At 40.1% G+C, this 12,032-nt stretch overlaps 1 protein-coding gene across 3 annotated transcripts in view; it reads right to left on the reverse strand.

Annotated features, from left to right (window-relative positions):
* Window positions 1-12,032, reverse strand: part of MELK (maternal embryonic leucine zipper kinase) — a 90,911-nt gene that overhangs the window by 49,337 nt on the left and 29,542 nt on the right. For all 3 annotated transcript variants that reach the window (XM_058523583.1, XM_058523582.1, XM_058523581.1), the window contains exon 8: window positions 10,298-10,396. In XM_058523583.1, the coding sequence (XP_058379566.1) occupies window positions 10,298-10,396 (99 nt within the window). The remainder of the gene's footprint in view (window positions 1-10,297; window positions 10,397-12,032) is intronic.

The raw sequence follows: 12,032 nt of genomic DNA on the forward strand, positions 1-12,032 counted from the left end.
AGGTGGCCAACATGAAACGGTATGTGAAAAGAGGTTCAGCATCACTAATTATTAGGGAAATGCAAACCAAAACCACAATGAGATATCACCTCATGTCCATCAGAATGGCTGTTAACAAAAAGACAAGAAATAACAAGTATTGGAGAGGATGTGGGGAAAAGAGAACTCCTGTACACTGCTGGTGGGATGTAAATTTTCCATAGTGCAACCACTATGGAAAACAGTATGGAGATTCCTCAAAAAATTAAAAATAGAACTATGTTCACTGCAGCATTATTCACAATAGCCAAGACTTGAAAACAACCTAAGTGCCCATCAACGGATGAATGGATAAAGAAAACATGGTGTATACATATACAATGAAATACTACTCAGTCATAAAAAAAAGATGAAATCTTGCCATTTGCAACAACATGGACAGAGCTTGTGGGTATTATGCTAAACAAAATAAGTCAGATGGAGAAAAAGAAATACCATATGACTTCACTCATATGTAGAAGAAAACACATAGATACAGAGAACAGATTGGTGGTTACCAGAGGGGAGTGGGCTAAGGGGAGGGCAAAACGGGTAATGGGGCACATGTGTATGGTGACGGATGGTAACTAGACTTTTGGTGGTGAACACAATGCAGTCTATACAGAAGTCGAAATATAATGATGTACACCTGAAACGCATATGTTATAAACCAATGTTACCTCAATAAAAAAAAGATGTACTATAATTTAACAATAATATTTTCCAAAAGAAAAAGAAAGCACAAATAGGACACACGAAGAATTAAGAAACAAAAAGGTGATCAAGTAGTAAACAAAACTGTGTTTCTATGCTATAAGAATATGGACTCTTTGAAGGGACTGAAATTGCATACAACCCAAAAGAACACCCAAGGCCAGCTCTCCAATCCTGGCTCATTCATCACTATTAACACCACAGATATATTACCAAATCATCCCTTTTTAAAATGGAATAGACTTTATTCCATCAAATTATGGACCCTTTAGCCTTCCAAACATTCCATTTAAAAAGTACACCATAGGGCCAGCCCAGTGGTGTAGTGGTTAAGTTTGCACACTCTGCTTCAGTGGCCTGGGGTTTGCCAGTTTGGATCCTGGGTGCAGACCTATGCACCCATTCATCAAGCCATGCTGAGGTGGCGTCCCACACTGAGCAACTAGAAGGATGTACAACTATGACATACAACTACCTACTGGGGCTTTATGGAGAAAAAAGGAAAAAAAGGAGGAAGATTGGCAACAGATGTTAGCTCAGGGTCAATCTTCCTCAAAAAGAAAGGGAAGGAAGGAAGGGAGGAAGGAAGGGAGGGAGGGAGGGAGGGAGGGAGGAAGGAAGGAAGAGTAAAAAAAAAGAAAAAAAAAAAAGTACACCAGGGAAAAACAATGACAATAGAATAGCCAGGAAAACTCTAGAGGAAAAATAGAATAAACGAGGACGCTAATTCTACCAGACATTAAATAAATGGTATTATAAAGATAATAGTAATTAAAACAATTATGTATAAGACAAGAATAGATAAAAAGATAAATGTAATGAAATAAGGAGCCCAGAAAAAGAAATATGTAAATGTAGGAATTTAATATATAATAAAACCACCATTTCAAATGAATGGGAAAATGATGGATTATTAAATAAACAGTACTGGGACAACCAATTATTTATTTTTTAATAAATAACCAGTTATTTATTAAAAAGATGAAACTGGATCCCTAGAAACTATCACAGATCAGAGAAGGCTAAGGAGACGTGACAACTAAATATAATACGGTATCCTGGAAGAATTCTAGATAGAAAAAGGACATTAGAGAGAAACTAGTGAAATCTAAAGTACAGAGTTTAGTTAATAGTAATGTACCAATGTTGGTTATTTAGTTGTGACAAACATACCCAGCAATGTGAGACGTTAATAACAGGGAAAATTGAGTGAGGGATACATGAGAACTCTCTGTACTATCTTTGTAACTTTTCTGTAATCTAAAACTATTTTAAAACAAAAATTTTATTAATAAAGAAAAAAGTTGGGTCTCTGTCACTTGTTACACCAATATTAATTCTTGGTAAATCAAAGAATTAGTATTTAAAAAAAGTAAATGTACTAGGAAAAAACATGGGGAAAAGATTAAACCTATGGATTATAAACACAGGACCAAGTGCTAATTTCCTTGGGAAGCTCTACAGCGTGGCAATTAGGAATACAGGCTCTGGATCCAGACCACGGGAGTTCATATCCCAATTCTGCCAATAATTAGCTGGATAACGTTAGGCAAATTACTTTCTCTCTCTCCCTGTTTCACTTTCCTCATCTTTAAAAAGGGTGTGATAACAGTACCTACCTCACTGGACTATCGTGAGGACTAAATGAGCTCATCCAGGTAGGGTGCATACAGCAACGCCTGGCACATGGTAAACATGCAATAGATGGCAGCAATCATTATGACTCCTTACTGTAGAAGTGTTCTCATAATTCAATAAGAAAACGATCAACAACATTAGAGAAAAACGAGCAAATGTGATAAAAAGGCAGTTCACAGAAAAAAAAATATATGTATAAACATTTAAAATACGTTCAAATTCTCTAATTATTAAAGACACATGAATAAAACACCAGATGCCATTTTCACCCATTCAACCGACCAAAACCTAAAATTTTGATAAATAACAATAGTGGAGAGAATGTGGAGAAATAGGCACTCTCCTATACCACTGGTGGGAATATAAATTGGAAAAAAATGCTGGAGCACAATTTGACAACATCTGTTAATTTTTCAAATGTCATACCCTATGATCTAGCAATTCTACTACTCAGAACATATGTCCAAGGAGGTATGTATAGGGATGCTCATCAAGCATCACTTATATCAGCGAAAAAACTAGGAAATAACCTAAAATGTTCAACACGAGAATGGCCAGATAGACTATTTATAAAAATGAATGTGTCATACGTATCATGGCACATACCGTTGAGTAAAGAAAGAAAGATACAGAATGATAAGTATGATACCATTTATGGTAAGAAAAAAATACAAAAAACAGTCACGCACCACACAACGACATTTCGGTCAACAACGGACAGCACGTACGACGGTGGTCCCATAAGATTAATACCATACGGCCTAGGTGTGTAGTAGGCTATACCACTAGGCTTGTGTAAGCACAGTCTAGGATGTTTATACAACAACAAAATTGCCTAACGATGCATCTTTCAGAACATATCCCTATCGCTAAGTGACTTGGGACTCTACTACAAATAAAAGATCTGGCAGAACCAAAGCGATTAACCGTGGTTACCTATGTGAAGGCTGCAGGGTTGGGGACAGATATTGGAGGAGAGGTCAAGAGAACTTTAATTATCTGTAATGTTTTAATTCTTTATACAGAGAATGTTTTTATGCACTACTTGTGTAATTAAAAATTAATTTTTAAAAATGATACACAGACTTAGAATAAAGGAAATTTCACAATAAATACCACGCAGCCATTAAAAAAATAATGAAAACCTATACATGCTATGTACTAATATGAAACAATCTTCAAAGCAAAGTACTAAATTTAAACGGAAGAGGGGGCAAGGTTCCTTAACTGTGTGGATGATTTAATTCCAAAGGATATATTCACATAAAGGTGTGCATAAGTACAGGTAATTCCTGCAAATGTTCTGTGCTTTGCCTGAGCCCAGTTAAATGGATTTACAGATTATAGTATCTGGTTTAACTAAACTAAATCCTCACAAAATAGCCAAATGGTTTAAGAAGATTCTTGAAAAGAAACCACAGATTAAAGGTTAGACTATAAATACAAGCACAAGCAAGCAACAATAACAGAGCTGACACCTGTATTCTTAGTGTGAACCCATCAGCCAAAACACAAGGTTAAAAAAAGACCTAATCCTGAGCCAGCCCTGATGGCCTAGTAGTTCAAGTTTGGCACGCTCCGCTTTGGCGGCCCAGGTTTGGCAGAACCACACCACTTGTCTGTCATTAGCCAAGCTGTGGCAGTGGCTCACATACAAGAACTAGAAGAATTTACAACTATACACAAGTGTGTACTGGGGCTTTGGGGGGGAAAAGGAAAAAAAATGGGAAAGACTGGCAACAGATGTCAGCTTGGGGCAAATCTTCCCCTGCAAAAAAAAAAGACCTAATCAGATCTAACAAGTTGTCTCAAAACTTGAAATTATCAAGACTATTTGAAGTACAGATTTACGCACATTGTTAATGACCCTCAAATATAAGTATATATGGCTGTTGCCGTCATAAATTACAAGATTTTTAAAAACAGAATCTAGACTATGAAAACAAATCTCTACAATTTCTTTAGTGATGTTTCAAGTCAAGAGACCATACCAGAGCAAATTCCAGAGGAATTAAATATTTAAACACACACAAAAAATGAAATCATAAAACTACTGGAAGAAAACATGGGATTTTTTTTTTTTTTTTTTTTTTTTGTGAGGAGGATCAGCTCTGAGCTAACATCTGTGCCAATCCTCCTCTTTTTTTGCTGAGGAAGACCGGCTCTGAGCTAACGTCTATTGCCAATCCTCCTCCTTTTTTTCCCCAAAGCTCCAGTAGATAGTTGTATGTCATAGCTGCACATCCTTTTAGTTGCTGTATGTGGGACGCGGCCTCAGCACGGCTGGAGAAGCGGTGCGTCGGTGTGCGCCCGGGATCCAAACCCGGGCGGCCAGTAGCGGAGCACACGCACTTAACCACTAAGCCACAGAGCCGGCCCCGAAAACATGGGAATTTTTAAAAACAATATAAGTAGGAAAGCCTTTCCAAATATGACAATTAAAGACTGACAAATTTGACTAAATAAAAATAAAAAATTCCTGCATAGCAACAAAAAAATCTTAAACATAAAGATCAAAAAAGTTGATACACTGTATTGATGTGGGTATGGAGAAAGAGGCATTTTCATGCTGCTGCTGGTAGTTGTATAAACTGATAGAACTTCACTGGGAAGCAATTTGGCAATATCTATCCAAATTACTAATTCACATACTCTTTGACCCCAGTAACTCTTCTAGGAATTTTCATACAGATATGTTTACAATGTACAAAATGACCACTTGGAAATTACTTATATGTCCAATAGCCTAGGACTGGTTCAATAAATTAAGGTATATACTGCAATTCCATGCAGTCATTAAAAAAATGAAGAGGTTCTGAGCTGAGTATGAAGTGGTATGATTTCCAAGACATACTGTGAAGGGAAGAAAACAAGATGCCAAACAGTGTTTGTGGGTATGCTACCATCTGTGTGAAAAAACATGGAAGGGAGTAGCAAAAAGAGATAAAATACACAATTCCTTATTATGTATAGACTAATCTGAAAAAATACATAAAAATCTGATATACACTTTGTCATTGGGTAAATAAACAACCTTATGCCAATAAATTTGAAAAAACAGACACAACAGACACCTTCTGTATGTTCAAAACTGAACTCCTGATCATCCCTGCTCTACCAGGAGTCTTCTCCATCTCAGTTAACGGCGGCTCGACCTGTCTAGTTGCGCCGGTTACTCTGCTCACGCCATCCATCAATAAATCATGTTAACTGTACCTTCAAAAGACTACAGATCAGTCTGAACACATATCCTGACTATGGTGGTGGGTACATGGATCTATTAACGTGTTAAAATTCGTAGACCTATACACACAAAGTATACTTTATGCTATGTTAACGTAAAAATAATTTTTTTTAAAAAAAAGACACCCAGGGGGCCGGCCCAGTGGCATAGTGGTTGGGTTCACATGTTCCACTTTGGCGGCCCGGGGATCGCAGGTTCAGATCCCAGGCGCGGACCAATACACCACTTATCAAGCCATTCTGTGGTAGGCTTCCCACATATAAAGTGGAGGAAGATGGGCACGGATGTCGGTCCAGGGCGAATCTTTCTCAGCAAAAAGAGGAGGATTGGCAACAGATGCTAGCTCAGGACTAATCTTCCTCACACACAAAAAAAGAGACACCCAGAATCCAACCACTTCTCACCACCTCGATGGCCACCATCTCTTATCTGAAAATTACTACGGTATCCTCCTAACCAGTCTCCCTGGTTCTCCTCTTTGCTCCCTACATTCTATCTCCACACAGCAGCCAGTGTGATCCTGGTAAAACCTAAACCTGACCATGTCACTCTCCTGCTCAAAACCCTCCCACAGCTCCCCATTTCACTTAGAGAAAAAGCCAAAGTCCTTACGAGAGCTTACAAAGCCCAGGCTGTTGGATCTCCTGCTCCCGGAGACTTCCTCTCCTACGACTCTCCTCATTTTCCCCACCCCAGTCGTACTAGCCCTCTTGCCCTCCCTCGACTATACCAGGCATGCTTCTGCCTACTGGCCTTTGCTGTTTCCTCTGCCTGAAACATTCTCCTCCTTGATATCCACTTCACTAACACTCTCACCTCCTTCAAGCTTGCTCAGATCTCACCTCTGTGAAGTTTACTCTGACCACTGTATTTAATATTTATTAATGCAATCTACCCTCCTCTTCCTCCACACACCAATATGTTCTCCTGATTCCTCTTTACCCTGCTCAATTCTTTCTTTTTTCTAAAGCAAGTATTATCTTTTAATATAATTCACTTATTTACTGTGCTGATTGTCTTTTTCTATATCCCTACCACTAGAACATAAACTCCATGAGGGCAGGGATCTTCCATCTGTTTTACTCAATGATATATCCTAAGCATCTAAAAAAGCGCCTAGGGTCGGTCCCGTGGCTTAGTGGTTGGGTGCGCGTGCTCTGCTGCTGGCGGCCCAGGTTTGGATCCCGGGCGTGCACCGACGCACCGCTTCTCCGGCCATGCTGAGGCCGCGTCCCACATACAGCAACTAGAAGGATGTGCAACTATGACATACAACTATCTACTGGGGCTTTGGGGGCAAAAAAAATAAATAAATAAAATTTAAAAAAATAAACAAATAAAAAAGCGCCTAGCACAAATTAGGTGTTCAATAAATACTGAACTGCTCCCTAAGTTGAAAGAACACTGAATGAATGAATAAATGAACAAATGATCAAATAAACTAACAGAAGAATAAGCAAACAAACAAATGAACGGTTGCCTTTCTAATTAGAGAACATGTGAACAGAGACCTGAAGGAGAGGAGGGAACAAAGCATCTATCCGGGAGAAAACCATTTCAGGTGAAAGAAAGAGTAAGAACAAAGGCCCTGAGGCAGATGCACACTTGGTATGATCAAGAAACCAGGGGGCAGAAAGAAACAACAAGGAGGACAAGTGAATGGAGCAAGTGAGGAGGGCAAATAGTAGTAGGTGATGAGGGCATCAAGGTAACGGGAGGCCAGTGCACACAGGTAAAGCCTACAGCCCACAGGGCCACCTCTGGTTTGCACCGAGTGAGATGGGAAAGAAGCCACTGGAGAGTTTCTAATAGAGTGATGTGATCTCACTTACATGCCATTTAAAAATCTTCCCATAAAGAAGACACTAGTGGAGATGGACTTACAAACACATTCCACAAAACACCCAAGGAACTAGTAATTGGTTCAAGAAAGGAAAAGTACATATTGATCTCCAAACAAATTTTAAGTCCTGGACAAAATATTGGCAAACCAAATTTAGAAATGTATGTAATAATAACAGCTAACATTTATTGAGCACTACTCAAAATGCTTTCCATGGATTAACTCATTAATCCTAACAACCCTATGTTGAAAATAATATCATTCCACACATTTGGAGAAACTGAGACACAGAGAGGCTAAGTAGTTTGCCAAAGTCCACAGATAGAAAGTGGAGATCCTGGATTTTAAAAATACCAATGAGACCCTGATTTAATGACCCTGGGAGTTGGACTCAGTATTTTTTAAAGCGCCCAAGTGATGCTGATACAGCCAGGACTGTGAACCACTGCTCTAAGTCTACTAGCTACAGCTTCCCCACCCCGAGAGAGATCACATGCACACAGCCAAGGCAGGAGACGTCTTAGTGAGGATTTAAATATGAAACAAGAAGCAGATGCAAGAAAACGTTGATTTGTAAGATCGTTACCAACAGAGAAACTCTATGATTATGTGTCCCCACATTGTCCTTCTAGAATTCTAAAACTTATAAGATTTGGTGCTATACCACCCAGCAGATCCAATTCTAATTCAACTTTGGAGAAATCTTTGTCAGTTTATTTCTTTGGCATGGAGTTCCCAAAAAAAGAGTGGGGTGAAATATGCTAGTAGCTTATAATATTAAAATTATTTTCAGAACAAGAAACACAGCTCTACTTTACAGAAAAGAGTAGCAAAAAGAGGGACTAATTCAAGAGGCCAACCTAATATTTTTAAAAGTATACCTGGAAAACTGTTACTGAGCCGCCCAAAGACCAAGCCTCCCACCCACTCCACTTCTATAAACTGAAGCTGAAGATACAAAGCGATCCTAACACCCCTCTCCCCTGACCTGCTGTTGACACGGTGGGGTGGGCTCTGTAGTCAGGAACTGCGGCCACAGGCAGCAGGCAGAGCCAAGGCAACGACTGCTACCCTGCAAAGCGTGAGGGAGGCTTCTCGAGAAGGGATGGGAGGAAATACAGGCTGTCCTGGCTTCCCCAGCAGGCTCCAGGAGGCCAGCCTCCAGCCCACCGCCCCATGCATCTCCCCTTCCCAAGGAGAAGCCCACGCACACAGTTCCCCCAGCTGCGGCAACTGCTACTGCTAACAGCGCTTCTCCTCGACCCTGCAGAATCAGAGCTCCTCAGCCTTCAGGGAGCTGGAACTACTACAATTCCATCTCTTCCCAAAACTACTCCTTGTAGTTTTGGCACTGATTCTAAAGGTTTTCCCAGGGTGGGATACAGGAAAAACTATTAAGTCAAATAAATTAAAAAAACTGAAGACTGAACTCGGTGCCCTTAGACTTGGTGTTCTATAGGGTATGCAATGAGCCAACCGGACAATCACTTTCACCTCTGTGCGCTGCTTTCCAGAAATGAGAGTTGATTTAGGTAGTCTCCCTACCTAAGGGGCGTGAGAGACCCAACGGCCCAGCCACATAAAACTTCCGACCATTTCTCCCCACGCTTCTCCCATCTTATGCCCTGGCTCACATTGTCTACTCTGCCAGGCATGCTCTCTCTCACATCCCTCTCCGAAGCACTTCTCTCCTTCTTTGACAGCCCTGCTCAAACCTCACTGCCTCCAAGCTGTTCTCCCAAATCCCTCGCCCGCTCCTTCATGTACACGTCTGTCATAACACGGCATCCCTGACCTCTGCCCTTTTTAGATAGCCTTGCATCTGTCTCCAACAAGAACTCAGGCCATGGTGGACAACGGTCACGTTTCATAGATCCTCGTTCACGCCTTTCAGTATCTCATACAAAGAAGACCTTCAGGAAATGTTTGTTAGAACTAAATTCAAGCCGAACTCAGAGCAGGTGCTCTGCTGGTCTGACCCTGGTTTGCTACAGACGCAATATGGTGCTCTTTCTTCCTCCTTCCGTGTCTTCTTTTGAATGTTAACTCTTTAAAAAGAATTTTATTATTTTCCTTGCTGTATCTGATTTTGGGGTTTTTTTATATGGAATATAATTCACATAACATAAAGTTCACCCTTTTAAAGTGTATAATTCAGTAGTTTTTAGTATACTCACAAAGTTGTGCAATCATCACCACTATCTAATTCCAGAATGTTTTCATCACCCCAAGAAGAAACCCCATACTCACTAGCAGTCGCTCCCCCTGCTACTCCACCACCCTCCCCACCCCCACAACCACAAATCTACTTTCTGTCTCTGATACACATGATTTTAACAAAGCTTACAGTACACCTAACCGTGGTTTTATTATACATCAAAGCCAAATTCTATCCTCCAGAAGAAACAGTTTCTCTTTTTTTACCATAACTCAATAGGAAAATATGATTTAACACAACAACTTACTGAGGTATCATTACACGATACAAAACAAAAACTCTTACCAGGAAAATCATCTCACACATTTACTTTCTCATTTGTTTTTGTTTTGTTAAGCTTTTTATTGAAGTATAACATACATATAGAAAAGTACACATATCATAAGGGTATACCTTGATAAGTTTTCAAAAACTGAACACAAGTCTAACCAGCACCCAGATCAAGAAACAGAAGCCCCCAGACCCCTCTTCTAGTCACCCCTCCTTCTAAAGAGCAACCACTGTCTTGACTTCCAACAGCATATGTTACTTTTGCCTGTTTCTGTACTTTCATAAATAGAAGCACAGAGTGTACAGTATAGGAAACTTTTACATTGAAAACTCTAGACCTTGTAATACTTACCATAATCTTCTTGTACAAAACCATGACATTATCATCATCAAATGGTAGAAAGCCACACATAAGTACGTATAAGAGTATGCCCATGCTCCAAACATCTGCCTGAGAGGGAGAAAAAAATAATTCAAAAAAATTTAGAACATATTTCAGAATGGCAATACATGTAACAGAATCACAGAATCTTCACAGAGCTGGAAAAGAGCTCAGAGATCATCCAGTTCAACCTGCTCATTCTACAGACAGGGAACCTAAAGCCCAGAAACGAAGGCTGGCCCAAAGTCACCCAGTCAATGGCAGGCCACCCAGGTCACCTCCTGACTCGAGTTCCTGCACTCTCCTCTAACGCTGGACTCTAAGGCTTAATAGACAATAATTTCCAGGTGGCTGGGCTGGACTGGGCATGGTAAGGAAGGAGATGAGGCCAGGTCTCTGATTCTGAGAGACGACTATCCAGTGCTACTGAGGGTTTATTACATATGAGGATTATGTACACATGCGTGAGGATAGCACACCAAGTCCTAAAATTTACTGCTAATAATCTGCAAATGTGACTAAGCTGAACTGTAAAGTCCTCTCTAGGCAGAGAAACCTTAATAAATTTCAACAATTGACTTCTCAAATATAGAGGCTAGAAATTAGCCTCCCAGCACAAATAGTCCTATAAATCTCAAAATCCCAGCAAGGAGCTTAACCTTCATATAAGATATCCAGGTGTCCCATGAGTCCTAAGCACTAACTACCTATTCCAGCAGTGTCTGGCCTTAGTCAATAACGATGCCACCACTGGTTGAAGAGAAGTCACAGCTCCCACCCGCATTTGAGCTGTAGGAAAATTTTGAGAGGTAAGAAGGGCAGCATCTGTTTTGTTTTTTTTTAAAAAAAAAGGGAGGCAGGGTGGGAACAGAGGTAAAAGAACTTGAGCAGCATCACACATCGAGGTAGCACCTACACTAAGTAACCCGAATCGAACTCCTAGTCCCGTCTACCAAATCACATCAAATTACCAGGACTCCTCTAAGATGCCCCAAGTGAACAATTTACTTTCAAGCAAACACCTGAGTTTTCTTTGAAGTTGCAAGAGGTCAGAAATTAACCATTTATGCCTCAGAGATGTCAGTACTTAATCTGTAAATTGAGGCTCGATGGCAGGGCACTCCTAACCAGGGTGTTAAATTCAAAGCAAAGAGGCTGCACAGGAAAGAGTGGGCTAACATGGCCTCGTCAGATGCCATAAGAAGAGGTCAACAGAGAGATTATGTCTGAGGTTAAGTGAAAAGATGAAGAAAATAATGGTAACATCCCCATAGAAATCTACCAAAGCCTAGCAGAGAGAAAAAGGCAGAAAAAGTATTCTTCAGTTAACTCATCAAAGCACCTTTGCTTCACTGTTTTGAAATGGATGAGAATAAATTAATCAACTAAAATCATAAACCAAGCAAATGCAAGTGAATCCATTAGCTACCAATTGCCAAATAAGAAAGAAATAATTGGGGAGAGGTGGGGTTTGAAACCATTTCCTGTGAGAAATCACTGAAGGAATTAGAGATGTTTACCATGGAACATTCCTTAAAGCATGATCTGGACCATGAGCCACAGAATCACCTGAAGTACTTATTTTAGAACGAAGATTCTTAAAGCCCCACTTTAGAAAACAAAACCAGAATCTAAGTGTACAGCCCTGAGCTCTGCATCTTTTAACAAATGCCCCAGACGATTCCTTGGTACACTGTCCTGAAGA

Source organism: Diceros bicornis, chromosome 28 (assembly GCF_020826845.1).
Source record: "Diceros bicornis minor isolate mBicDic1 chromosome 28, mDicBic1.mat.cur, whole genome shotgun sequence".
Classification (NCBI taxonomy): Eukaryota; Metazoa; Chordata; class Mammalia; order Perissodactyla; family Rhinocerotidae; genus Diceros; species Diceros bicornis.